Source organism: Centroberyx affinis, unplaced genomic scaffold, assembly GCF_046629955.1.
Source record: "Centroberyx affinis isolate AG114_WGS23_722 - 3 ecotype Tasmania unplaced genomic scaffold, CSIRO-AGI_Caff_v1 ptg003057l_1, whole genome shotgun sequence".
Classification (NCBI taxonomy): Eukaryota; Metazoa; Chordata; class Actinopteri; order Beryciformes; family Berycidae; genus Centroberyx; species Centroberyx affinis.
In genome coordinates, this window is record NW_027281144.1 from 31,243 (window position 1) to 58,111 (window position 26,869).

The 26,869-nt window shown below is 40.9% G+C and overlaps 1 protein-coding gene across 1 annotated transcript; it reads left to right on the forward strand.

Annotated features, from left to right (window-relative positions):
- Positions 1 to 25,083, forward strand: LOC139659270 (NADPH oxidase 4). Its single transcript, XM_071537486.1, is given in 19 exon segments — positions 1 to 57; positions 1,009 to 1,104; positions 5,760 to 5,870; positions 6,773 to 6,857; positions 8,573 to 8,670; positions 8,754 to 8,781; positions 9,598 to 9,670; positions 11,528 to 11,608; positions 12,508 to 12,670; positions 13,800 to 13,883; positions 13,885 to 13,965; positions 14,464 to 14,526; positions 15,440 to 15,500; positions 16,338 to 16,419; positions 18,187 to 18,306; positions 18,476 to 18,584; positions 19,961 to 20,029; positions 22,520 to 22,620; positions 23,289 to 25,083. Coding segments are annotated over 19 exon segments (1,683 nt in total). The 3' UTR covers positions 23,410 to 25,083.
- The last annotated feature ends 1,786 nt before the right edge of the window (positions 25,084 to 26,869 follow it).

Here is a 26,869-nt window from a genome sequence, read left to right on the forward strand (position 1 = left end):
ATGGTTGTGTCGGTGCGGAGCTGGGTCGCCAACGAGGGAGGAAAGCACTTGGTCCTGGTGGGGAAACTTATCTGACAGATCGAGACCTAAATCATCCTGCTCATGTAGAAGTACTGTTATCTTGCTGAAATTTGACTTAAGTAGGCTAGAAGTAAAACTACCGGTGTAAAAATCTACTTAAAAGTAAAGTAGCTCATTTCAAATAGTAAAATTTATTGAGTTACCTTTTAGAAAAGAAAGCATTATTAGATGTGATTTTTTCTATGCAATTCTAAAAGGATGAGAGTAGCCTACAGAGTTAAAACTAGATTGTTTTAATTGAAAAAAAAACAAAAAAAAAACCCCGAAATAAAACATAATAAAAAAATACACAATAAAGTGCACAAACAAAGTGAAGGCAGCGTACTCTTCTCTTCTTACTTCAGCAAAAACGTACTCAAGTAAAGGCAAAATTACTGACTTTAGAAAGTACTCAATACGGGAGTAATAATTATTTATTTATTTATTTCATCTGTTGATAACAATAACCCATTGCACCGACTTTGCTGTAGCAAGACAGCGCCACAGAAAACTTGTTTCAGAAATTCTGTGATAGGCTACATCTTTTTATTTTATTATCCACCCTTAAGAAAAATCACTTTAATTTGCTTTTAATATTCATAAATGAACTATTTAGTTTGTCAGTCGTACTCAGTTGTGAGTTTACAGTGACCTTATCTTTATATATATATATATTTTTTAATCTCCTATGGTATCACTATAATATTTCTATTTTACTCTACGGGGACTTACAGTTTTGCTTACGGTTGCGGTTTTAGGTGATGTTTCTGTGAGGAAAATGTGACCCAGTTGAAATAGAAAAGATGCCTTTTTTTCTATTTTATTTATTGATGACAGCCTGCTGATAAGCACAAAGCAGCAGCCTACAGTAGATACTATGCTGCCTGTGAATGGGGTCTTTGATGCTACTGTATGTGTGTGTGTGTGTGTGTGTGTGTGTGTGTGTAGGTCCTGTGGTTGGGAGCTAACACCTGGCTGTTCCTAAGGACTTTCCTGCTCTACTCCACTGGACAGCAGTATCACTACCTCTACAAGATGCTGGGGGTAAGACCTGACACTGAGACATCTCCACAAGGATACGTCACATTTATTTATTGTTTTCTTTTTCTCTAATTCTGTAGCAGTTACATAGAGGCCAGGAAGAAGTTTGAGGGGGGAATAAAAGGAAATGGCATCCTCCCTGTTAACACAAACACTGACATGCATCCCACTTACAGTATTTTAGAGAAAAGCAAAAAACATTGCTTTGCTCTGTCAGGATCCCCTATGCTGAATTTGAACAAACTGAAGCTGGAAATATCTAAAATAATGTCTACGCTGATTTTAAGTTTCAGTCGTATTCAAGTTTGTTGTAGTCAGTTATGTAATTCTATAGGCTACCATTACAATAAAAATCTGTCAGATAGGAAGTATGTGGGACAAAATCTTATCAAATGGGTGTTCATAGCCTAATGAATATCTATATGTTCTCCCTTGAAATGAATAAGGTTGAACACTTAGTCTAATATAATGCTGTGACTATGGAACCACTGTAGAATTTTTTTTTTTTAACCCAGGACCCAAAATGTATAAGTGTTGTCTTTCCCTGGGTCCCAGGCTCATTAGGATCTGGCCTATGCCTCACAGCACAGACCTGCAGCCCATAATCTAAGAGTTAATGTTCCAGAGTCCAGTTCAGCTGAGGCTGGCAGTAATATCCATTCCTTGGTACTTGCACAGCCATGAATTGCATTAGTAAAGCTTCCCTGCAGCAGCAACATTCAAACACTTGTATCTAAAGATTAGATAGCCTAGATCAGTAGATACAAGTTTCTGGTGACTCTCTACCAGCTATTTAATCCACCAAGGAGCTAGTTATCAGGACCAGACATATGAATTTGGACGCTGACATTGTCAGATGGTGTTTACATTTTTTGTGCTTCTTACGATCTGCATTGACTCATCCACACAGGCTTGTAGATTTCAATAATGTCATATAGAAACATATTAATCTAGATGCTAATTGTTTACAAAGAAGTAAAATGCATACCTTTAGGCTATTGTTGAAATGGAATAAATCAACCATTAATGCATCCTGTCATCTCAAAATTTTGCCTCTTCAGTTGTTCATAATCAGTGATTGGTAATTGCCTCTTTGAAGATATCCAAAAGTTCTCCATCAGTAGGGCCCAACTAGCTCCAAGAGACTTCAACAGTGTGTTTTTATAACAGAGGAGCAGGATATACACTGAATTTCCATTGGTTGCATCCTAGTTTATGTATGTATGTTTTTTTTTATCACCATAGGGACTGAGTACCCCTTTGACTTGCAGGCTGAAAATGTTCAAGAAACCTGTTGATACTGTATTTGGTGATTTCAGGCTATTTATATCATTGGAGGGGGTTTTGTAATGGATGGCCATCTGTTACATGCAGGTTTAATGAGTCTGAGTTATGACTATAAACTCTGAGACAGCCATCGGCCACGTGTGTGTGTTCTCTCTGCCTGGCCAGTCTAGCTGACTAGCTGGCATGTGCGTGGACACACACACACACACACACACACACACACACACACACACACAAACACAGTCAGTCTGGAATGTGACGCTTGCTTACCCATGTGAGCATCGGTGTAATTGTTGTCACAAGTTAATGTTGGTGTGTGTGTGTGTGTGTGTGTGTTTGTGTGTGTGTGTGTGAGTGTTCTTGATGCGAGTTTATGCCAGTGAAACAGACCCTTGTCTTCTGAGAAAATCATGCAAAAGCCGCTGACATTATTGGCCTGTAATCTGAGACCTTGTAAGCCCGCATATCTCCCTTGGCCAGAGGATTCTCCTTTGACAGATTGTAATCATTTGGTCCTTCATGTGAAAGACTTGTGTTTGCATCTAGTTTGTTACATTCATGGTTACTATACAATGGGTAATTTCAGCCAAGCAATCTGATTGGTCAAAGACGCGTTCCTGCTGTGCTGATAATACCCATAACGCTCACCTAGTCATGCTTTATTAATCGCTATGCCAACCTTATGGTAGCCAGAGTATTAATATTAGTAAAATTGCTTTCTCCTGGTTTTTATTCTTATGAATGTCAAGAAAACTTTTCTGTCAGCACACATACGTTGATAACAGTCACATGCTTTTATATGGTTATCAACACGTGTCAGCACGTGTCTGACCAATAAGATTGCTTGGATGAAACAACCTGTTGTGTAATAGGCTGTGCATCTGTGTGGACGTTCATGGATTCTTAAACTTTTTCTTGCCAAGGACTCCCAAATACACAGTCAGATGATTTTGGTCCAGAGATTATGTGAGGAGTTTCATGTATCATTTCAACATCTTGTAAATTAGAAGAAAACTTTAAATTCTTCTTCACTGTATTTGGGTCATCTCTTTAGCCAACATAAGAAGATAAGATGTAATGTTAACAATCTCTTTAATGATACAGCACAGAAAATTAGAATTGAATAATATATCAAGTGGGATGTATTAAACGTAACACAAGCTGACAAGCTCCAACATGTTCAGGATATATTAAATGAAAAGTTTTGTGGTGTGTAAAATAACTGTAGTAGAGTATATAGTTAGACAATGAAAAAAGTGATGAAAGTATGTACAATATGAAAATCCAACAAAAAAAAAGAAGAAATGTATGCAGTATGAAATAAGTGAAAAATAAGACCTGGCAGCAAGCAGCATGTGGCATGTGTGAGCTATGCATGCTCCCTCTGTACTGTGGAGACACAGGGGAGTGAGGGGCAAGTGTGGGCATGCCACTGGCTCTGACTGAATGCCTTGCCAGAGGGCTTAAGTGTGTATGTGTGTGTGTGTGTGTGTGTGTGTGTGTGTATGCATGTGTGTATGTATGTACATGTGTGCAAGATGGGCAAGATGGGAGGGTGTATTTCAGTACTTTAATGCTGCTGATGGGGATTTAGAGAACTACAAAAAGCATCTTATCTCATTCACCTATATGGTTTGTTGTGTGTGTGTGTGTGGGGGGGGGGGGGGTGTGTACAGCAAGAAGGATATCAGATCTCCTGCTTCTACTGTGGTTTTGCTGTCAGCTGCTTTTATGCTGCATGGTACGCTCTGTTCAGTGTATGTATGAAGTCAAGGTCTTAGACAGAGAAAATACATTATGTTTCCACCTGTATGACAATGTGTGTGTGTCTGTGTGTGTTAGTGTGTTTGTCTGTGTGTGTCTTGTGTGTTTGCATATCTATATTATGCTTATGCGTGTGTGTTTGTGTGTGCCTGCATGTTGTGTGTGAGGGAGCGAAACCCAGCAGTATGTCTAGCGCTCCCATCTTTTCCATAATGTAAAACAATAAGTCTGCATACTTGAAGCGATATCCAATATCATTAAAATGAACTAAAGGTTGAAAAACACAATTATAATGATCTCAGCCCATTAAATCCATCATGTAAATCACGGAATGTACTTTTACCCCCAATTCCTAACTCCTCTGACCCGCACTCTGACACACTCATGCACAGCTTCATCTCTCTCACAAATTGGTTCAGTTTTTAAGGGATAATCAGAAGAGACGGCACAAGCAGGGAGCACAGATGGTGCCAAGAAAGTGTTTAAATGTCAGTTTAATTTCACCAATACTTGTGAAATATCTCACAGTGAAAGAATGTATGTAATGAAAGAAAATGTAATTTTATTGATGACTACCTACAGTGTAGAGAAGTACACAGTGTTCAAAATAGAATACTCCTTCCTACTGTTGAGTTGCATCCCATTTTGCCCAATCTAGATTGTAAAGAGGATTAAAACCCTCTGCTCAGCTTCATCTCCATCTCCCCTTCATGACTGATGCTGATTTGATCAGTGAAATCAATACAGGATTTCAGCTTTCACCTGGATTCACCTGCTCAGACTGTTTTATAGAAACAGTTTTGTCCACTCAGTGTATATGTATTGGCCAGCACCCATGATCAAGGACAGATTCCAGCGTGTTATGGGCTTTACAAATGACGTCTGTGCCATCAACTGTATGCATGTGACCATCAGAGTGCACAAGATCTAATTCATAGGAATAGGAAAAGACCAACTGACATTCAGTAGGTATCTGATGCAGCTGTGGCCATAACAAGTGTTTGCGTAAAGTTTCAATGCACTGAAACAGCACAGTTGGAGAGTGGCTTGTGTAGAAGTCAGTAGTAATAAAGAAACATCATCTCATATTGTAATCTAAAACTTATTTTTGAATATAAAACAAAACCTTTCGGTGATTTATTTTAGGCAACATGCAGAATAACCTAAATCATTTCAGATCTTGTAAGGTATACAGTATTTTTAAATATTTTTTATTTTTATATTTTATCTTATTAATCCAATTCAATCTTTCTGCGCCATTGTCCTTACAAAACTGAATTAAAGGTACATGGTATTTAAAGACAATGCCACAGCAGAGAGACGAGTGCAAAGATGAACTGTCCATGGCCCGGTTTTCCTCCATACTGATGAGAAGGACAAAGAAGGTTTTGAATAAACCTGTGCTGAAGAAAAGGCGCTCCCCATATCCTCAGTGTGCACACTGAATAGTCCAGGTTTGAATAGGAACAACTCAAATGTGTGTATCTCAGTCCACCGGACCCATATCACTTTACGTAGTCTGAATCAGGCTCTATTTCAGCAACCCATATAACGATGTGTGTGTGTGTGTGTGTGTGTGTGTGTGTGTGTGTGTGTGTGTTTTCTAGCTTGGGCTGTGCATCAGCAGGGCGTCTGCATCGGTGCTGAACCTCAACTGCAGCCTGGTGCTGTTGCCCATGTGCCGCTCCCTACTCACCTACCTCCGAGGAACACACACGGTATGGAAGAGGTGGGGGGTGGAGGGTGGGGGGTGGGGGTGGGGGGGGTTGAGGGAAGAACTGGTGAGAAGAAGGGAGGAAGGCAAGAAAGTGAGGGAGGGATGTATCAGCGTCACACTCACCTAAAAGCAATATACATGCTGTAGAGATGAATATAAAGTCACAAGGAAACAACATTTTCGATAGGGTCTTTCTTCCGTAATTTGAAATAGGATGTTGGGGCGGGACATAACGCGAAGAGGGACAGTTCAAGTTAAAAAATGCTTTGCGCATAATCTAATAATAATAATAATAACGCACCGCTGTATCATGTTGCCACTTGTGTCACTTTGAATGTTTGAATTTTATATGATGGGAGAGGCAAGGAGGGGTTTGTACAAAAATCTGTGATGGTGTTACAGGTTTGGAATTTTTATGTACGCCTGCTAGTACGCCCCATTTTTCTGGAATTAAAAATAAAAGAAAATGTTGGTGATTGTTTTGGCATTTATTGTTAAAATAGTACGTTATGATATGGAGAATCAAATACTGTAACAAGGTGAAAAAATTAAAACATTTTTCATTTCATTGTGACTTAAAGCCTGGTGCTGCTACTCATATTTCATTCTCAGCTCATCTTGGGGTAGATGGAAAGGAGGGATGAAAGGAAGGAAGGAGAGAGGGACACGTCTGTGGAATAAACATGGTATAGGAGGGAGGGAAGGAGGGATGGAAGAGTGGGTAGAAGCATGGATGAGTGGAGCAAGGGTGTGATATGGTGTCGGAGGAACTTGGAGAAGCAAAGTTTTGTTTCTGTTGAATCCCAGACTTAGAGTTAACACTGCTGTTCTCCACACTACACCCACAACACACACACACACACACACACACACACACACACACACATACACACACTCATGCAGGTATCGAGCAGAAAGACACGCAGACTGCTGGACAAGAGCAAGACCTTTCATGTGGCGTGTGGAGTAGCCATCTGCATCTTCTCTGGTAACTAGGAAAACTGAATTATGCCTACATGCCTCATATGTCTGCATGTGTATACATTCACCATTAATGAGTGTGTGTGTGTGTGTGTGTGTGTGTGTGTTGTGGGTGTAGTGTGGAGAAATTGACCTAGGCTGGCTCAGCATTCCTGGGGTACCAGCTGTGATGGATTTCCAGCTGGTGGTGTGTGTTGCCTTTCTTTAATGTGTGTGTGTGTGTGTGTGTGTGTGTGTTCTTTTGAGTCTACTCTCATGACATCATGGGAGCTCCTAGCGGCTGTGTGTCCGCTGGGACTCTTTACAGCACTGGCTTCTTACTTCATATTCTTATTCAGTAGTTTGGGGATTTGGGGGAAACCTGCTTCCACACCGTTTTTTTCCCACCCTTTTCCCCATCAGGGACCAGCGTGGGAAGTCAACACTAGCCACCTACCCATATGCTGTTGTGTTAAGATCTAGTTGACTAGTAAAATTGTGAAAGTGGCTGGTGAATTTGGGGATTTACCAGCCAGTGTGGCCTGTAGGCAAAACAAATAGCTTTGCATTCAGCCAAGAATGCCAATAAGTTAAAGTGACTGACTTAAAACCTTCAATGACAGAAAAATCTAAGTGTTTCTGCTCCATTGGATAGCACAGAATGGAGAGTGAGAGGAAACATGGGATCACATGTAACAAGGCGGATGAACCAGATCTGTACCACCAGGTCAGTCTGGGAGACAAAGTTTAACCAAACAATAGAATCTCCCTTCAGAAGTGGTTGTGAGTACCTGCTGTTCGCTGTTACATCAACTCTTGGCACTCTTTTCACCATTGCCATTCACTTCTCAACCCATCAACACCACACACACACTCACACACACACACACACACACACACACACACACACACACACCTCTCCCCTTGGGCTAAGTTCTCATGTTCTAATAGCGGAGTTCCAAAGTTCTGAGACAACCAATAACAATGAAGACAGAGCGGGGAGCAGGGAGTGGAGAGAGAGCGATAGACAGAGAGGAGAAAGAGAGAGAGAGAGAGAGAAGGAGGGGGAGAAGGGGGGAGGGAAAGAGAGAGAGAGAGAGAGAGAGAGAGAGAGAGAGAGGAAACAAAAGGAGTCAGAAAGGATATGGGAGAGAAAAAAGGACCCTTGTGTCTCATGATTACACCCTCTAATTCTATCAGCTGTCCAACGGCTGCGTGGTTAGGCTATGATGTCAAGGAGGCGTGCGTGTGTGTGCGCGCGCGCGTGTGTGTGTGTGTGTGTGTGTGTGCCAGTGAGTCAGGAAGATGTTTTGCTGACTTTGCGCTGAATAGACAAAGAAATGTTTGTACGTGTGTCCGCGTGCAGTTTGTTGTGACCTGCGTAATTATGTGTGTGTGTGTGTGTGTCTGTGTGTGTGTCTGTGTTTGTGTGTGTGTGTGAGAGAGAGACAGACACCAAGAGAAATTCAGTGTGTTTGTATGTGTGTGTGTGCGTGTATCTGCTTGTCTGTGTATATATTCTGGTTATGGTTGTGTCATTTTCAATGCATCTGTGTGTCTAGTTTGGGATGACATGCTGTATTTGTGTTACTTTTCAATACAACATTTGTTCATAACATAACACACATAACATATTACAGTAACACAAGACATGTTGTTATTAACATATGTTGTATTAAAAAGTAACACAAATTGTCCTATAACCTATATAGGTATTTCATAACCCTCTCTCTTCTTCTCTAGTTGTGCATGTTTCTGCCCACCTGGTGAACGTTGTCAACTTCAGTGTTAGCTACTCTGACGACTTCCCTGCTCTCAATGTGGCCCACTACAGAGGAGAGGTGACACACACACACACACACACACACACACACACACATACACACACACACACACTTAATCCTGTTGTGTTTTGTTTTCCCAGGACCCCAGGCTGATCATTTTGACGACAGGTGAGGAGGACTACCCAGCATTACACAGTATAGTGTATATACTATATAGAGCAAGGTGTATGTGTGCGTGTGTGTGCTGGTATGTTTTTACTTGTGTAACCAAGGTAACAATGAGCTGGTGAATGTGTTACAGATTAGAGTGGCTTTATGCCAAGGAGAGGAGAGGAAATCATGCTGTGTGTGTCTGCTCCTTTTAGCCTCTCTCTCTCTCTCTCTCTCTCTCTCTCTCTCTCACTCTCTCTCTCTTTGAAAGTCTCTTTCTCTGTCTTTTTCTTTTTTTCTTAGTGGGTGAAACTGTTGAAAAACAGGGCTGCTCGCTCACTGTTGTAATGTGTCAGTTTATTGAATTGAAAAAGAAAAACCGGTCGCAAAAAAGTATCATGCAAGTGTAGACAGTGTGTGGGATTATATTTCTTTTTCAGTAACTGCCTCTTTGGTTTTTGTCCTACACACCTGTCACTAAAAGACTTTTAGGTGTGCTAAAGTTCCTTTTTTTCTTCCTCAGTTTATTGAATAAAATGCAGATTTGTGAGCATTAAAACAGTGAGCAGACATTTATTCTTCTAATGTAACTTTTGATTTTGGCTGGTGCTATGGAGAGCCTGAAAGCTTCTCTGTTCCTGAAACATGCCTCTTTGCTCTCTGTGAGAGATTGTTATAACCGGTTACAAGCATTTATTCATTTACAGTATTATGATTATTCGTACCGTCATAATCATAACTGTCATATCATTATGTGTTAATTACTGGTATGTCACCTTGGATGTCAAGTAATTGATGACTGTCTCTGTTCTCTGATTGGCTGATTTGTTTTAGTCCCAGGGGTCACCGGTGTCATATTGGTTCTCATCCTCTTCCTGATGTTTACAGCCTCCTCCCACTGCATACGGTGAGTCAACAGAACTGTTATCCTCCATCATAGAAGTTACAGGACTGAAGCTAAAGGAGGTCTTTATTGCTGTTGTTGTTTTAGCATATTGTAGCATGGGGGCTAATAAAGACCTAGAATCACAAACTGACAGTCTGATTTGTTACCTAATACTCATAATACTGTGACTGTAACTATCCCTTCAGGATAGATACTGGTTGCTTAGACAGTCTGGAGATGCTGAAAAATGCTACTGTGTGTGTGTGTGTATGTGTGTGTGTGTGCGCGCATGCCTACATAAATGCATCACTGTCCCTCTGTGTGTATGTCTCTTTGTCTGTCTTTCTGTTCATGTCTGTGTGCCTTTGTCCTTATGTGTGACTGAATGCATGTGTCTGTCTGACCTTGTCTATGTGTGTGTGTGTGTGTATGTGTGTGTGTGTGTGCATTTGTGTGTGTGTGCATGTGTGTGTGTGAGGGAAGATTGAGACGATAAGGAGACATGCTAATAGAACTCTGTACAGAGCAAATCCCCTCTGAGTGCTCCACACATCACTCTGTCATTACTCAGGTCATAGTAGGTCACCAACTGTGTGTGTGTCAATGTGTGCGTGTGTGTGTGTGCGTGTGTGTGTGTGTGTGCATGTGCTCTTCTTGCTCTCTTCTGTAGTTGACAGAGGATCCAAGGCTTTTCCAGGCCACTAAAGGCCTTAGATAAGGGTTTGGGTTAGTGGTTGGAGTGGCGGTGGGTTTGTTTTTGCTATACATTCACAATGATGCGTAAGGGAGGTTACTAGAATACATAAAAGCTGACATGAAAAGCATCCATGCTAATTATTGTCCATATGGGTATGGAGTCCTAATGTTGAAGGGGCTTTATTTAGCCAGCAAGCCCAGCTCAAGACCAAGCTGAGGAAAAAGAACCAGTCCAAGTACAAGCTCCTGTACTCCTGTACCAGCAGAAAACACAGCAATACCACAGTTCATTGGCAAAGGGCATGTGGCTACAATTTAATCTACACAAAAGTCCACAACTAAGTAATTTCAATTGTCCATGGTCTTAGTAATTTTAAATCTCCTAAAGTCCATAATGGTTCTCTTCAATCATAATGCTGAAAACCGAAAATGACAAAAACTTAAATCATTCTTATGGATTTTTTGTCAGTAGACCAAAGGGACCTCACTACACTTGTGGTTTTCTTTCTTTTTCTTTTCTTGGCATGTTTTCCCAGAGAATATGTTGAATTTGTTCTGGCACTTCAATGTGACTGAGGTTAACTAACTCACTCCTTCACTGTGCTCTTCCTTTATTTACACTCCTCCCTCTCATGATCCTCAGTGTTGTCCCTTTCCGATTCATATTCCCATGCGGGTGGGGCTGTAATATCTCTACATAGACATGTGAGGCAGTGACTAACTAACAGGGATGAACTCACACATCCTAGTTAATTTAAAATTAATTATGTTGCCTAGTCTTTGTGGAGTCCTTCTATAGGAGCAAGGTATGCTTAAAGAAAACAAAGAAAAGATGAAAGAAGAAAGGATAGGACTTCTAAAGAGGTTGAATACAGGGTTTGATGGTGTTCATTGTTTGCAATGTTTATGGGGGGTCGTTGTGTGTAATGACCCCTTTAATATTGACCTCCCATGGTCTGCTTACTCAGGCTCTGAGCTGGGAGTCTGACGGTCTGGTCCTGAACAAACTCTGGACTCTCTGCCTCTCCCTCTTTTTCACTTTTTGAACTCTCCTTATCTCATTTGGTTTCCATATAATTTGATGTAAAGTAAGTTTGAAAATAATGGCATGTATTGTTGCTATAGTCTATTGGCTGATTGTCTGGCTTCATTTTGTGTGTGTGTGTGTGTGTTCCTTTTCAGGGTGTCCAACTACGAGATCTTCTGGTACACACACAACCTCTTCATTGTCTTCTACATCATCCTTATGGTGCACATGGTCGGGTAGGTCACTGATACAGCACTAAATGTGTGTGTGTGTGTGTGTGTGTGTGTGTGTGTGTGTCAGAGTGAGTTAGAGTTTTTATTGTTTTCTGACTGTATTTGTGTTATTGCAGTGTACTATTGGTCTCCATCTCAATCAGTAGCTCCAGTAGATAAGAAATGTGTTTGCTTCACTTGTGAAATGTCATATATATGTCCAAATATTGGACACTCCCATTACAGCTGGAGACATCTTCAGCTTTTTATTATCAACTTTGTAACCCTCACTTGTAGAAATTTAATAATTATGCATTCTCTAGAATGTACATGTTGAATGTACATCTGCATTTCATGAGCAAGCAAACAAATGTCATATTAATGACTTACACCCTTAGAAAGGTTTGTATTACAAAGCATTGTGCAGGACTCCCTTTACTTATTTTCTGAAACTTGATTCAGTGCACCTGCAGTCAGAAGATCTGGTTATGCTGGTATGCCTATCTTGTCATATTGCAGAATTTATTTTAGTTAATTTTCTCAGTTTGGATTACACTTTGTTGTTAGGTAATACTCTTTAATGCACACTGTAATTGAAAAAGGAAAGAAATGCTGCATAATAAGGCAAATGTCAGTATACTACCATCATAGCATGGTATGCCACTAACACAATATAAAGTTTGCTTTGTGACTATCTGACGTGACTATCTGACTTTGTGACCATCTATTCTGTCTTATGTTTTTCACATTAGCATGCCTGAAAGCGGGAATTAATAAAGGCAATCAAAATCATTCTATTGTATAATTTAAACACATTCATATGTACCAGTGTGAGTCCATTCCCGCATCAGTACCTGAGCAGTAAAATCAGTTCCTCTGAAATGACCAAAGTAACAGGAACTTAATTATTTCTTTTCCAACAGCGGAGCTCTGAAGTATCAGACCAACATCGAGGCCCACCCCCCTGGCTGCCTCAGAGCCAATCAGAGCAGCCCAGAACAGCAAGGGGAGGAGCTAGAGCAGGGTGAGGATGAAGAGAGGAGATGCAGAGAGGAGGCTCGCTTCCAACCCCACTACCCCAGGTCTGTGTGTGGGAGTGTGTGTGTGGGTGTGTGTGGGTGAGTGTGGTTTGGTGCATGTCTAAGTATGTGCCTGTGCTTTGTGTGTGTGTCTTATGTTTATGTTTGTGTGTGTGTGTGTGTGTGTGTGTTGGGAGTAGATATGTGATTGTGTGGGTACAAAAGCAGTGCACACTCATCACTCATGCATGTTTGCGTTGGTTTTTCAGTGTGTGTGTGTGTGTGTACGTGTGTCTGTGTGTGTGTGTGTGTGTGTGTGTGTGCGCGCACATCTCTCGTGTGTGATTATGTGTTTGCACATGGTCGTTAAGCGACGGAGTGGTTCCATAAAAACCCCTGTGCTGAGTTTTTCGGAAGTGTTGTAGGAGTTGGCCCTGTTTATTAGAGGTGTAGTGCTGTAAGGGAGGGGCAGGCATCCTCTCTCTACACATCAAGGCCTGTGTTAATGTATGTGTGTGTGTGTGTGTGTGTGTGTGTGCGCGCACTTCTTCCTGCGTGTGTGATTATGTGTTTGCACATGGTCGTTAAGCGACGGAGTGGTTCCATAAAATCCCCCTTAAACCTGATTGTGCTCCCCAGGCTTTACCGGAGCTGTGAGCAATTAGTCTGCTGCAGGTAGCTGCCTGAAGAAAGGAAACAGAAACATGCAGCGTCTTAGTATGTGAGAACAGTCTCAAGACAGATAGATAGATAGATCCCATCTGCTTTTAGGAGTATTTTTTTTTTATTTTGCCATTTACTTGGTAGTCAAAATGGAGGATACACACTCACAAACATATATGCACATGCACACACAATATAATTACCTTGTTTGCATTGGTAATGTTTGTGTGATGGACTATCAACATAAAGTGTTTATTGATCCTAAAGTGTAGTTTTGGTAAAATTCTTGGTGTTTTTTTGTAAAAGTTGTGCTGAATTGCCTCCCTCTCTCACTCTCACTTTCTCTCTCTCTCTCTCTCTCTCTCTCTCTCTCTCCCTCTGTGTGTGTGTGTGTGTGCATGCCTGTATGTGTATCTTTGGTGTGTTTTCTTCTATGTGTGCTGTTCTTTATTGTTCACATCCTTTAGTCCTTGTTTTGCTGTTAAAATAGATGAATTATGTTAATTGTGTGTGTGTGTGTGTGTGTTCTGTAGACCTGGCTGTGGGTGTCCGGTCCTCTCTGTCTGTACTGCGCCGAGCGTCTCTACCGCTACATCCGGAGCAGTGACCCCGTTACCCATAGTGACAGTCATCAGGCACCCCTGTGATGTCATTGAGCTGCGCATGCTGAAGAGGGACTTCAAGGCCCATCCAGGGCAGGTGAGTGACGGGACAAACTTTCATCCCTAGATTTTTTATTTTGTTTTGGTTAAACCTCTGCATTATTTTATTATATAGTTTCATATTTATTTGATCTTTGTGATCTTTATGATGTTTCCAAGCAGAATGAAAATTCCACTGCTGTAACTTTATGGTGATATTACAGCAGGAGAAACCCATGAGATGAGGTTCTGATGAGATTTGATCTTAGACCCGGGGGGTGAAGTAGTCACGTGTAGCGAGGCTTTGTTTTAGCACTGTGCCAGGAACAACACGCAACAAGGCAGACAGGCTTTAGTAAGGATGTAATGAACTGAGAAATTCTTGAAGAGTGTACATCACAAGTTACAGAATTAATCTCTGCTGTTCCTCTTTTGTTTCCCTCTCTCCCTTTTCTCTCCATTTATATGGCCCTCTCTAACCCTCTCCTCTCTCCTTTTCTCTCTTCTCTCTCTGTCCTCTCCTTTCAATCTCTTTTCCTGTCCCTCTTTTTCTCAGTATATTGTTCTTAACTGTCCAGGTGTCTCTTCGTTTGAGAACCATCCCTTCACGCTAACAACAGTAAGACTTTATGCAACTCTCCAGCTCACTCTAACACATTCCTCACTCATGACACAATGCAAACACACATATACATGTATACACACACAGACACACACACACACACACACACACATACGCAAGCACGCACATATGTTTTTACAGTATCTTAAACTTTCTCCCCTCTGGCAAAGAACATGCAGTTCTTTGTCTCTCTCAATGTCCCGCCCCTATGCTACTGGCTGGCATTTGATTGACAGCTGGATCTTCCAGTAATATCATATCTCACATTGTTTAGTTAGTGTTGTAGCTTTTATTTTATAGTTTACCTAGCAGAATGCCATCAGATTTAGTCCAGATTGTGTGAGACAAAAACAGAAGACAAAGAAATGCTTTAAACTTCACAGTGAGCACACATTCCCAAGATAGACACACACTCACGCGCGCGAACACACACACACACACACGCACTCATTCAGACACAGACACACACTGTGCGCATGCCTATGCCTGGTGTTTTAGGAGTGCTTTGAGGAGGAGGGCAGAGAATCACACTGACAGAGAGCAGACAGACCCCTGAGGCTAGTAACGCTGTCTGCCAACAGGAAGGCTGTGGGTGTGTGTCCATGAGTGTGTGTGTCTGTGTGTGTGTGTGTGTGTGTGTTTGTTCGCGCGTGCGTAGTTGTGTGCATTGCTATGTTGTTTGTCAGCTTTATGTATGTGAATGTAATGCATATAATTTTTGCAGAATTGGATTATGTTTGTGTGCATGCCTGTGTTTGTATTAGTTGCAAGTATATGTGTGCGTGCATGTACTCCAGCAATTGTGAGCGTGTGTAAGTGTTTGTATTTCTGTGTATCAGTGTGTGCTTGTGTGTGCGTGTGTGTGTGTGTGTGTTTCTTTGTGACTCACTGTCTACCCTCTAACTTGCAGTGTCCCACAGAGAACAAGGAAACGTTTGGCATCCATCTCCGAGTCGTGGGAGACTGGACTGGTGAGTCCACACACACACACACACACACACACACACACACACAGCTGCATACACAAGACAAGGGAGCTGAGAAACACACATGCAGAAACAGAAAGAAAGACAGACACACACACACACACACGGTCTGTTCCATATCAGAGTCGACAGAATGGAAGTAATTTTGTTTTGTCCTCCTCATCCTCTCTCCTCTCTGGGGAGGACCCATTTCCCAAGGACTGCATTTTGTACGTGAGCATGTGTGTGTGTGAGTGTGTGTGTGTGTGTGTGTGCCTGGAGGCTAGCAAGGCTCTCACAGTGTTATTGTCTGGCTGGGGAACTCCATTTCCATGAGGGTGTTTTCCATTGGTGCACACACAAAAACATACACACTATGTGATTTACAGAACTAATGAAACACACACTGCTCAATTTGTAGAACTAAGTGAGCTCACGTTACACAATTTGCTACCTGAGCTTTATGAAACTTTTGCACACAACACTGTAGATTTTTTTTTTGTTCATAATGTTTTTGTTTCCTAAAGTCTGCTATGTTACCAACATTCATTCAGATCCATTTACTCATTCCTATTCCTGCCGCACACACACACGCACACACACACACATACACACACACACACACGGCTGTCAGAATACAGTAAAGGGATGTGTGTGTCTGTTTGTGTTGGCGCCCTAATCTGCCATGACTTCATATCACAAGGAAACACCGGAAATCACAGCACTTCGTTGTGTAAGGTGATATCCTCTGTACAGAAAAGATGGCTGACATACAATCTTGATGCCGTTCTCTTCTCTCTCTTCTCTTCTCTTCTCTTCTCTTCTCTTCTCTTCTCTTCTCAGAGCAGTTCACAGAACTGTTACTTCCTGAACCAGGGATGGAGTCGGAGATCCTCCCCATGGTGCAACAGAGAAGATACCCCAAGTAGGTCTTAACCTGTGTGTGTGTGTGTGTGTCTTAACTAGATGTTCCTTGTGTGTGTAGTGACGGGTGTGTGTGTGTGTGTGTGTGTGCATATACATCTGTGAAAGAGAGAGAGGGGAAACAATGAGTGGAATTTGCTAGTGAGTCAATGTGAACTGAGGCTTTGATGTTTTTTTCTCAGATTGGTCAGAAATCAAACTGTGTGTGTGTGTGTGTGTGTGTGTGTGTGGTTGTGAAACAAGCCACTAAATAAACTTTAAACATATAGCTTGGGTCTTTTTTTGTGTTTGTGTGTGTGTGTGTGTGTGTGTGTCTATGCATATCTTCAGTGGCCTGACATGATTTCCCACGAAGGCCCAGAATCACAGAAGGGTCAGAGGTCATGACCCCCTGACCTTTGACCTCACGCTCTTCCTGCTCTGTATTGGGGAAAGAGATAGACACAGATAGAGAGAGCGCTGTGGGGTCAGGGGGGATGGACAGTTTGTTTTAAGACAGTAAGGCAGAGTTGAAGCAACCCCCATCTCTCTCTCTCTCTCTCTCTCTCTCTCTCTCACTGTCTCTCTCTAGTGGACAACAGCGCCCACTCATGGTTCATTCATTCAGATTTCTCCCAAAACAAAAGAATGTATGTCAGCTTAAAGAGGGGAGGAAAGTCTGATTTCACAAATAAAAGCTACATATAGTAAACTCTGTCTCACAAATAAAATGGTGGGTGAACTCAGTACTCAGGTGGCGTTACCCACCACTCCTTGATTGAGCCATTTTGTTCACTTACATTCTACCTCAAAACACGTTCTGTTATTGGTTCATCATATCGTTGCCAAGAGCAACAATATGTGCACTTAAAGTCCTGGCGCCTGGTTTAAACCTTTTTATAACTCAAAACAATATTTTACTTTTATACATTCAGTTTTTTTGTGTTGTTGCCAAGAGAGATTCCCTCTCAGGGGATTTGTAATGAGTGCCTGTGATTATGTGATATTAATGTTGGGCCAAGCCTCACTTGACCCTGTGGTGGAAAAGTGAGCATATCATTACATACAGCTTAATGTTAATGTTAACATTGGAGTGGATGTTAATCTCATCCACTGAGTGAATTTCATGGTTGTTGTAGTTTTGGCTGAACAATCTTACAGACATAGTTTTAGGTTTTAATGCAGAGAAACATTTTGATTGGTTTTGGTGTGTGAGAGTGTGCATGTCTGTGTGTGTGTGTGTGTGTGTGTGTGTGTGTGTTATATGAGTGTGTGTATCCTGTGTGTGTATCCTGGACAAGGCAAGTGTTTGAGCAGCTGCTGCAGAGATGACGGGGGGTGTTCTTGACTTTGTGTCTTCCCCTATCTGTCTGTCTCTCCTTCTTTCTTTCTTACTCTCTCTACCCATCTCTCGCTCTGTCTCAATTGCTTCCTTTCCTGCCTCTCTCTCTCTCTCTCTCTCTCTCTCTCTCTCTCTCTCTCTCTCTCTCTCTCTCTCTCTCTCTCTCTCTCTCTCTCTCGCTCTCTCTCTCCCTCTCTCTCTCTCTCTCTCTCTCTCTCTCTTCTTTCTCTCCCTCTACCCCTCTCACCCCCACCCCCCCCTCCACCCAGGCTGTGGGATTTCAGATGCAGGATGTGTATGTTTATCTGCTTATGTGTGTTTGACCCAGAGGAAACTATTCTAATCCCCTCTGCCCCAGCATGTGTGCGTGTGTGTGATCTTGTTTTTATCCAGCTGCATTTTAATTGGCTAACTGAGTTTTGTGCTCCTGTCCCTTGTTGTGTGCAGGCTGTACGTGGACGGTCCGTTTGGCAGTCCATCAGAGGAGGTGTTTAACTACGAGGTCAGTCTTTGTGTGGCGGGGGGAATTGGAGTGACGCCATTCGCCTGCGTGCTGCACGCTCTGCTGTGAGTGGCTGTTTGCCCTGTCAATCATCCCCCGATCCCACCTGTAGATCCAGAGATTCTTCGCTGCTGCACATGAACTGTAGATTTATGATACATGATTATTATACACTGACTATTTTCTTTTTCTTTCTTTCTTTCTTTCTTTCTTTTTCTCCATCCATATATCCAGTGACGGTTGGATGGGTTTCAGGTTGAGGCGGTTGTACTTTGTGTGGGTCTGCAGGGAGCTCCAGTCCTTCTACTGGTTTGCTGAGCTGCTGTGCGCCCTGCATCACAAGGTCAGGATGAAGTTTATATGTTGAATCAGGTCGAGACAGTAATGAGAAAACAATAAAGCACAACGCAACTATCAGAAATTAACCTAAATTAATCAGAACATTTGTGAATTAAACTACATCATTGTGGAAGATTGTGGGACCAGCATCTTAAAACTTTGGGTTTGGGTCAGAAGATTTCTTACTTGGGTTTCATCCTAGAATTTCCGACGATGCTTTCAAAGAATATTATATAGAATAATTTCTAAAACAAAAACATGAACGTCACGAAATAAGATAAAACAATGAATATCTAGCAGTCTCGCTTCACATGGAAAAGGTAGAAGTTCGTTTGTGCCATTGGAACAAGGTGGATAATGTCTTAAAATGATCAGCTGGTCATCTTCTCCATTACCCCTTATTCAAATGATGGTAAGTTAAGACTATTTACCAATAAGGCTAATCTACTCTCCACAGGCCAGCAGGCTACCAAATTTTCCATTCCTGTGTGCGTTCCCTCAGTCACAAGGTCAGAGAAAGTTTTCTGGATTTTAAGGGGAAGGTCAGAGGTTAACAGAGTGAAGGACCACAGATGAGCAGAGGAAATGCTGCTGTGGCACCTGTGCATTTAAAATCTTGGCACCTGGTTTCACAAAACCCCCAGTTTTAAAGATTCTCTTAAATAAAACAAGGAGGGGGGAGCAATGTTTCATGAAATATTGGCTTTTTCCCCACATAAATGAATTCTTTGAGAGAAGGACCATGGACACAGAAAGACATATTAGCTGAGATTACTTTGTCTTATGTGAACATAATGTGTTTAATGTACAATGTTTAGACTAGGTTTTCATAATGAAAGGAGTAAAATGAAAACACACATCAACGTCCCTGCTGGTTCCTGCAGAAACCTGATGCACACTGGCCCTGCTCTGACCAACTTATCACTGTTTAGGTTACGTGTCGCCATCTTGTGGCTGTTCGATAGATAGATAGACAGATACATAGACAGACAGACAGACAGACAGACAGATACATACATACATACATACATACATACATACATACATAAAACTTAATACTAGGTTTCAATAACTTTCTCTCGCACCTGCAAAGTGCCTGTTCACTCCAATAACGTGTTATTATATATAATAGCATTTTAGTTGTTGTAGTTTGATGCTTTTAGTAAATTGAACTTCATCATCAAATGATTGAACGAATTAATGAATGAATCAACCAACTAACCAACCAACCAATCAGGCAACTATATTCAGACCACAGTCCCTATACTTGAAAAATGAATGATGTGTTGCGTTAGGACACAGAGAAGAGAAACAGCAAGAGAAACTATAGCCACCATCAATAAAAACTAAAATTTTCTAATGTTTGTGTTTGTTACTTAGCTGTGGCGGGAGAACAGACCAGACTACCTGAATCTGAAACTGTATGTCAGTCAGACGGACAACCTGCAGGTTAGTAAAACACACACACTCACACACACACACACACACACACACACACTATCCATCTGTCTACCTGCTAACCTGTCTGTTTTTCTGTCTGTCTGTGATCTGTTCATTTGTCTGTTCATCCATTAACTTCATCCGTTCATCCATCCTTCCGTCAGTCTTTTAAAACTGTATCCACTAGAGGGCAGTGCACACCAGAGAAAACACCACAAACTGGGGTGCAAAGTCCTATCTCTCTCTCTCTCTCTCTCTCTCCCCCTCTCTGTTTCCTGCTCTTCTTCTCATAATTAATATGACAGTGTCGGGGCAGTCACAGGACAGGATGACAGTGTCGGGCCGGTCACAGGGCAAGCTGCTGACGGGATGCTGCTGTGTTGCCTTGGAGCTGAATTCATAATCAAGTCAAGGACAAAACTTGCTCAAAATTCCCTCTGTCTCGCTCCATCTTGCATGCAAACATTCAGTCTCTCTCTCAGCAGGTTGTCTTCAGCTGTCAAGGTGTGCCGTCATTTGCAGCGCCCCCACGCTAACTAACACCCATACACACTGCCTCATATGGGCCGTGCTGTCACTCCCCCGGTCTCTCTCTCTGTCAGTGTTTCTGTCTCGCCGTCTATTTCTGTCTTTGGTATAGAACTTCTGTCTGTATTGTGTGTGTGTGTGTGCAGGCATTTATGTATAATGTAATTGAGTGTGTATTGATATAAACTACATTCTTTAGTGCAGTGATTCTCAACCTTTTTCATATCAAGGGCCCCTAATTTAGTACAAATAAAGGCCACGGACTCCCATTTGTTGAGATTTTATCTCTCGGACCCAAATCTGAGAATATTTTTATTGTTAGATATGATTTTGTCCAGAATTCCATGACTATCTCTATTGTAGGTAGAGAGATAACAGTGAAACTATGATCAAAACAGTCATTCTTCTACATTCTCTAGTTGTGTTAACTTCTTGTAAATGAAATGATGATGAAGTTTAACAATTCATCAATTTGCTGGGGGACCCCCTGGAACCCCCTCAAGGACCACTGGTGATCCCCGGACCCCACGTTGAGAACCACTGCTTTAGTGCATGGACTCTCTCTGTTTAGCTCGTCCAGCCTTGAGACTGTCTCAGCAGCATCTGAATAGTGTTTCCATCCATGTTCAAACTCTCTTCACCTTCACTAGCTTTGGTAGCTTTGCAGAGGAAACAGCTGATAGAGACAAGAAGAGGAGTCTTTTACACTGTTGTTTATTTCTGCTGTCCTTTGTAAACATTGCATCTCTACCAGGATGGCCGTATTTCACTGAGTTTATGGGAAAGTTCCATTTGGACCAGTTAGTCTGTTTAAAATCTATCGAAAAAGATCAAAATCTTTATGAGACATGACTCGAAAATCAGGGTATCTCCAGGGAAATAAGGCACAGAGCTATTTCCCTCATTCTGAACCACCGTCCATAGATTGGAAAGTTTAGGAAACAAGAATCAATTTTGCCATGTGCTCATAGGAATACTTACTTGCCATCATACAGTAACTTAAAAGTAAAGAAAAGGCATAACAGAGAGCTAGAAAACAATACAATTCATAACGCTGACACTAATCTTATCAAGTGTTGTTTATCAATAATGCAATCTCAAATTTTAGATTTTTAGCTGTAATTGAAAACTGACATTTCCTCCAATGTGTATGAGATGTTTCATGACCTTGAGATCGAGCCAAACTCTTGATAGTGTATTTAAAATGTCAAATCTACATGGGCATCAAGGGGAAGCAATCTTCCTCTATTTGTGACATTTTGGATATATTTTAATTCATTTATTATCTCTTTTACAAAAGAGACTTGGTCAAAACCATAATACCACATGCTAGATATAGAACGACAGAAAAACTTTCCATCTGAAACTTAATGCTGTTGCGGTCTTGGCCCGATCTTTCTTGTAAAAGAGATATGAGATTTATATCAGACACTGATGTTGTTTCTTCAGTCTGCATGAAACAGATGAGAACTTGAACAAGAGAACACTGATCTTCAGTCTGTTGAATTACAGACGTACAATTGGATATTTTTGGCCAGATGTAGATTTACTCTCGCTCCCTTTATCATCAGTTTTACTCTGGAGGATTGCTTTGAAATAAAACAGCACTGCAATTTAACTGTGCTGGTAGGCTGGGTCTTGGTAATTCTTGGTACATGCAAGTCTCCTTGGTGATTACAGTGACTCTGATTGACTTTTGACTCTTATTTTAAATCAATGGAAATTTAGAAAATTAGATATGGGACTTCCTGGTATTATTCTTGACTTGATTGGTAGTTTTTCCACTCACATGTTACAATTACATGTGCCTTTATTATATGCTTCCACAATCACAGTCTTCAGTGAGTCTGTAAGTGACTTCTTCTTTCTTTGCAAGGCTGAAATCTCTTTGTTGAGTGTGATTCAGATTTAAATTTCTTTGTTATTTGTTTTTAAATGCTGATATTGCTGTTTCCTTCTCCCTTTTCCCAGAGCATGTCTGAGGAGAAATACCGCCCGCTCAGCTCGAGGCTTCTGGTTGGTCGACCCAGGTGGAAGTTACTGTTTGATGAGATTGGGAAGACCAATAAGCAGTGAGTAAAATGGCAACATTCAGGGCTGGAGTGTAGAGAGTTTGGGCAGCAGCCTGGTGGGTCTACTACACTAAATGTACAAAATATTAGGGACACTTACTTTTTTCATGAAGTACACTGATGAGGTGAATCCAGGTAAAAGCTATTATTTCTTATTGATTTCCCTTATCAAATCTATACCAAATACAGAGGAAGTGATGTAGATATGGAGAAGCAGAGAGTTAGAGAAGGATTTAGATGTGGTCAAAAGGTGCTGCAATTCAATATCAGGAAGATGTCCATAATATTTTGAACATTCAGTGTATATCCTGTCAGCCCCTTTTAAATTCTGGCTAGTGAGGATAGTTTTACACTGGCTTGGTCAGAAAAAGGCTAACCTTGACCTTATGGGCTAGTAAAACATTTCTGATGATTATTGCTCTATGTGGGGCTTTTATTTGTTTTCCTTCTTCCATCCTTCTTTCCTTATTTGCGAGGCTATAGGACAGATACAGGCAGACAGGATGGAATAAATAGATGTGATGCTCAAAGTATGTTAGAGGATGTCATCACATGTTTAACCGGTACCAAGATTACTACTGATCTATTGATACTATTAATACTATTAATATTGCACTAATATGTTACTGTCTCTATCTATGTGTGTGTGTGTGTGTGTGTGGTGTCAGTAATCGAGTCGGGGTGTTCTGCTGCGGACCTAAGGGCATCTCCAGGACTCTCCATAGACTGTGTAACTCAGCCCGCTACTCTGGAACCACCTTCGAATTCAACAAGGAATCCTTCAGCTGAGACCAGATCAGACCTCAGACCTCAGACCTGGCCCTTTACACCTCATGGTCATATATAAAAAAAAAAAAACCAACAACATGTATTTCTGTATATTTTGGGCAAATTTCCTATATTTTAAGGACATTTCCAAATATATTTTACCAATTTTGGTTACTTGAAATACTGTATACTTCTATGAATCCTTTGGCCAATTATGCAATAAGTTTTAACTGTAAGAAATTGGAATATATATGGATTATATTTGTATTCCATATGCATCCGTGCCCATGGTCAACCTCTGCTCCAGAAGCTTCAGAAATATGCAGAATTAGGCGTTTGATTGGCCTCTGGGATAGTGAGAGAAACCAGACAGTCCAACCCAGTGGGAAGAGACCAGCTCACTGCACTGATTCTCCACTCATCTGTTGCTCTGTCTCACCTCAGTTGGAGTTGGCTGTCCTCTCTCTCCCACTCTGAAGCACCGCTCTTTGGATTAAATGTCATTATTTGGGTTGGAGTCTAATACGAAAGTAAGTAAGGCACAACCTGGAATTCTCAGAATCTTAAAAATGCACCAAACCCATGGCCAGAAAGAGGACAACTAGACAATGATATCACACAGAGGAAACTGATCTTTCAGGGGACGAAGGCTGAAACTGGAAATCCTTCATGCAGGGACCAGCCAAGCTATTTTTATTCAAACTTCAAACAAACAGAATGGACAGAAAATAAGGTAGATTACTTGGTTTACTCCTGTAAAACTTGGCTCAACTTTATCCTCAACTTGGTACCAAACTGGGAGGTGGGAGAGCAGAACCAGAACTAAGGATTTGATTGGTCTCTGAGACTGTCACTCACCTGGATCTGTAAGGTGATTCGCTTTCAACAGAGGAGAGGAGTGGAACGAAAATGGACATACAATAGAAACTTCATTCAGTCTTCGTTTTCACTCTCTCACCTCCCCATCTGTGGAATGTCCACTTGAGTGTAAAAAGTTAAAATCTATACTACACCTCAAGCCAGTATTTCTAGTTAGTTGGTATTTCAATTTATTTATATTGTTTAAAGTTATTTGTATATTATATGTGATATTTTCTGCAGGTCTTTGGCCATTTCTCCACAAAGTCAGTGTCCTACAAATTTCTTCTAAAGTTTTCAAGAACCAAGAAAAAATGTGGATTTTCCCATTTTTGACAATTAATTTGTAAGATTTAACAATACATTGGCAACATTTTCTACACACTGGGACAATTCCAGCTACTGATTACAACAAAACCCATAAATGACAAAACTGGAAATACAAGGTTTCTGCAAAGCACCAATACTTGATGTTTAGGATCTTATGAACAACCTTAGTCTCTACCAAATCATAAATAACAACCATTTATTTAGCAATTCAAATATGTATTTAAATGTTTTTCTAATTCGATATTTTATGTCTATTTACAGGATTGTGAGAGCAAAGCACAACCTGAAATAAAAGAGATTTTGTATTTATTATGTTTTGACTACTTGCATGTAGTAATTGGGATGTTACAATCACATTATTTATTGTAGATGTGTAGGCTACAGTGATGGGATGTCTAATGTTAAAATGATCAGGTATCCAGACAAACCAGAAATGTTTTTCTCCCCATGCAACCAATGACACAGCGCTAAATAAAAAAGTGAACTATAGTTAACCACCAAAAGACAAAATACATCTTTGTGTCTTTTCAGAAGAGTAAAAATTATTTCATATGCAACTTGCGTCAGTGTCTTGCTTTCTACTACAATGTAGCTTCTGAATTTAGATGAGAAAGATTTGCACATTATCTGGGGGGGAAAAATACGTGATAATCTGCAACATTCTTGTTTTTATTGATTTTGGCAACACCGTTGGTTTTAAGTGGCCATTTTCTTAGTGTTTTGTACCGCACTGACATCACTGATTGACAGCAGCTCCCACCCAATCAAACAGGAATGAGCTGTAACGTTACTGAGACTATGAAGCTCTACAAGTAACTGAAAGACTTTATTTCAGCCGGTGCCTAAAAGCGACCATGTCTACCAAACGGTATCTACACTTTAACAAACACGTTTTATAAATCGATGGGATAACTGTTTAGTTACTTTATTACTGCATATCTATTGCATTCAGTTGTCGCAAACAGATAGCTACTCAACTGAGAACATTATATGACAAAAGACAGCAGTAACGTTGGCAGCAGATCTACTTTTAACCTGCTCGAGCTATCACTGAACTTACAAAACTGAGCCAAACATGATGCTAGACTACCCAAAAATGAACAGTTGTCTTTCAAAAGTTGGCTACACCATTGTTAGCTAGATATGATAGAGCTAATGCTACCCCACGTTATCCCACGTCATCAAAAGCAACGCTTTTGTAAGTTTAATGTTTATAACATTAAATCATAGGCTAATAGTAATTTGACTAAAGAGACTAAAATAGCTATCAGGAGTCGAGTTGGGCAAGCTAACATTAGCTAGCTATATAGATATAAAAAGTTGCAACTTAGGCAACATAAGTTGCAGCTTTTCATATATATATATATAGCTAGCTAATGACAACTAACAAAGTTACTCAGTGTAGACTACGGCTAATAAACGATAGTGAGACCAGTCCTCTCTTGAACTGCTTTTCATCTTGGAAAGGCAATGCTGATGTTCACTGTAGTTTTCCGTTTCCATTGTAGTTGACCGTTTTCCATTTTATCAGGCCTGCCTTCCTCTGAGCGATACATTTTATTTCTTACGTTTTTGGTAGATGAAGTTTGAGGTCCTGTAGGTACAGTCTTTTCAGTTCACAAACTGTTCTACCTGGTACTGGGTGTTTAGGACAGCAAATGTAAATGCTTTCATGAACTGGGTATAGACTGGGTATAAACTGGGTTGAATCACTATTGTGTGGTATCAACTGGTGATAGAGAGTAGAAAAACTGACATTTATTCAAATGAAAAAAATGAGTTTGAATTGAATTGAGTTTAGTTTCCAATATATCACTGGCTGCAACGACTCACCTGGAAATGCGTTCTTAGTCAACATTCATGGTTAAAGGAATGAAAAAGATCACAGGGACACTTCAGATCAAGTCTGATTTTAATGCACCATATACAAACTCATATTATCATAATTTTTGTGGTAACATGACACCACCCATATTTTCTTTGCTTAGTGAAATGGTCACAATCATTACAGTACACAGTGGCTCTGTAGCACCAGTGACAACACACAAGACAGTGTGTTGGAGTTTGGGTGGGTCAAAGGGTACGTGTCCACATTTAGAAAACGGGGTACAGTTTTTGTGCTGAAAGACACAAATTGTCCCAAATAAGGCACATAAGTGGATTTAGAGAGGGAGAGGGAAAGGGATGAGGGGATGAAAGGAAGTGCTAGAAACTCATTGCCAATTCACACTAACAGATTTTGAAAAGATGCAGCCCTGCATAGGCCATCTTATGCCAAATTAGAACAAAGCGA